The following is a 2,762-nucleotide window of genomic DNA, read 5'->3' on the forward strand; positions in this document are numbered from 1 at the left end:
TTATAGGGCACAAGCACCACCACTTGGGCCAACATTGTCATTCGCTCCAAATTGTGAATAGCCAAATAAGCTGCTTGTATCAAGATGAGCTTGACCAGGAACTTGCATTAGTTTTTGCAGAACAAGATCTCGAAGCATTTCCATTTTGTGTTTCATGGATGGTAGCTCTGATAATGGAAGTTCAGAAATAGGAGGATTAACCTTTTCGGCCTCACGCAAAGCTTTATTTACTTTCATTTCTTCTTCAATCTGCATTTCCAGGTAATTAATTTGGGAAGACATGATTTGCATCAAGGCTTCACGGTGAGCACGCAAGTTTTGTTCGGCAGGGTTGGGTTGTGCTGTAGGATTAGCACCAAAATATTTGGTTAAGATCGCATCCATATCAGGGTTGCTGAAAGTATAAGCCTTGCCAGAATGCGAAAAAATCACCAACATAATCTCCACGCCACATAGTGTGGATATCTCATTGGCCTTCTTGATAAGACCATTGCGGCGTTTCGAGAAGGTGACACTACGACTAGTGTCACTTTCAATTCTAGATAGGGGAATCCTTTGCCTACCTCTACCCACCCTTCGATTGGCATTATTGCTATACATTTTCAAGAAAAATATAATTCCCTCACAAAAGATGTAGAGACAAAGTATATTGATAGCATAGAATGTGTAGTGGTCTATTTATAGTTGGGTGTGGTTGTTATTCCTTAACGCTTTTCAATTCGATATTGGAAATTTATTATGCTACTAAAACAAAAATAAATTAAATTGGAAGTTTACAACTCAATGATCGATATAGATATTCACAACTTTTTGGTATGTCGGATCTCGAATTTGGAATAATCAATGAAGATTTTTACAACTTGGTATGTTGAATCTTAAATTCGTAATGTTATAATGGAATTATATAATGCCAGCTCATGTGTTGGTAGGTAAGATCTAGAATTTGTAATATAATAGAAATTTTGGCCGTTATATAAAATATATGTATTTAATATAAAAATATATTTATTAATTATTCACGATTGTATATTGTGTTGCTTCTTAATCGGTATAGGCATTGACCCTACTATTCAAAATATCAACTAATTTCATACACCACATACAAAAAAAGTTCGATTTTCACAACTTGGTATGCCGGATCTTAAATTCGTAATAATGTAATAGAAACTATAATGCCAGCTCATTTGTTGGTAGGTGAGATCTAGAATTAGTAATATAATGAAAATTTTGACGACCATATAAAATATGTAATTAATATTAAAATGTATTAATTAATTATTCGGGGCTGTATATTGTAACGGCTTCTTAATCAATATAGGCATGGACACAACCGTTCAAAAATTACAACTAATGTTGTCTTCCACACAAAAAGAATGGTGGATTTTAACAAATTGGTCCGTCGGATCTTAAATTCAATTCATAATTATATAATGAAAATATATAATGCCATCTCATGTGTTGGATCATATGAGAACAAGTCTTTAGGTGAAAACTAAGAACCAGTCTCAACTTTACATTTGGAAAAAATGGATGTACCAGATCCGACTTAACAAAAAAAATGTGGTGACAGGTTTGGACTCATCCGACCAAAGCCAGTTCTAGTGCTGACAGAACGCAAGTAGCTAAACCTGAAACTGAGTGGTCTCAAACTAACATAACTAATGTTGGATATAACGATAAGGCCCTAGGTACGATTTACTCCCGTATGCATGTAAGTTAGCTTTCTATAGTTGCAGGTATTGATTCAGCTAAAGGTGCGTGGGAAGCTCTTGAGTCAACTTACGAAGGAACTACGTCAGTGAAACAATCAAAGCTGCAACTGGTCCAGTCCGACTTTGAAGAGCTTCGGATGAAACCATCACGAACTTTCACACACGCGTACAGGAACTAGCGAATCGTGGGATGGTCCTCTATGAACCTTTCCCACAAGCAAAACTTGTTAAAAAAATTCTAAGGTCCTTACCACCGAGGTTCAGAATGAAAGTCACGGCTATTCAGGAACACGACGGCTGGGAGAACAAAACTGTTACTCAGTCAATGGGAAATCTTAGAACCTATGAAATAGAAATTTTAACTGATCAAATAAAAAAAACAACAAAAAAAACAACAAAAAAAACAAAAAAAATGTAGCCTTTGTCGGTGAAGAAATAATGTTGTATCTGACTTAGAAGAACCAGGTGATGATACGGTTGTATTTTTTACTAAACAGTTCTCTAAAATTTTGAAACAGGTTTCAAAAAATTCGCGCAATAGAAATCCACAAAGAGGAGCAATATCGTCCAAAACCGGCCCTAGGACAAACTCGTCAAGCTTCAAGCAGTCTGTCTTGTTGCAATTACTGCACGTGTTGCTGGTTGTTCAGAACCTAATGAAGGAGCTAACTCAGAGGGTGGTGGATATGTCTCAGCGGAAGATTTAGAATTAAATGCTTTATATTTTGAGGTTGAGTTTTATAAGTTGTACCCCAAATGGAAAGCCCTACGAAAAACAAATCGTAGATTAACTAGTGAGATAGGGATTGTAACAAGCGCTAGTAAAGTGTACCAAACTCAAATAGCAGATCGGGATGTACTTCTTAAAGAAGCGGCTGACCGAGAAGAAAGACTGAAGTGCAGACCTTGAAGCAGGAGCTAAGCACCTACAAACGACAAATCCAAATGATGGACACCACTTCAACACTTAAGAAAATCCATGATTCCGGAAAAAAAACTTCTTCAAAATTCGGTTTGGGCTTCACCGGAAGCAACTCAAAAGATAAAACG

At 36.5% G+C, this 2,762-nt stretch overlaps 1 protein-coding gene across 1 annotated transcript; it reads right to left on the minus strand.

The window, feature by feature from the left end:
* On the minus strand, positions 1-600 carry LOC109174412 (agamous-like MADS-box protein AGL61). The gene has a single exon (XM_019323650.1). It carries the CDS (start codon positions 598-600, stop codon positions 1-3), a length of 600 nt encoding a protein of 199 aa, XP_019179195.1.
* Positions 601-2,762: the final 2,162 nt, after the last annotated feature.

Source organism: Ipomoea nil, unplaced genomic scaffold, assembly GCF_001879475.1.
Source record: "Ipomoea nil cultivar Tokyo-kokei standard unplaced genomic scaffold, Asagao_1.1 scaffold0642, whole genome shotgun sequence".
In the NCBI taxonomy this organism is placed as follows: Eukaryota; Viridiplantae; Streptophyta; class Magnoliopsida; order Solanales; family Convolvulaceae; genus Ipomoea; species Ipomoea nil.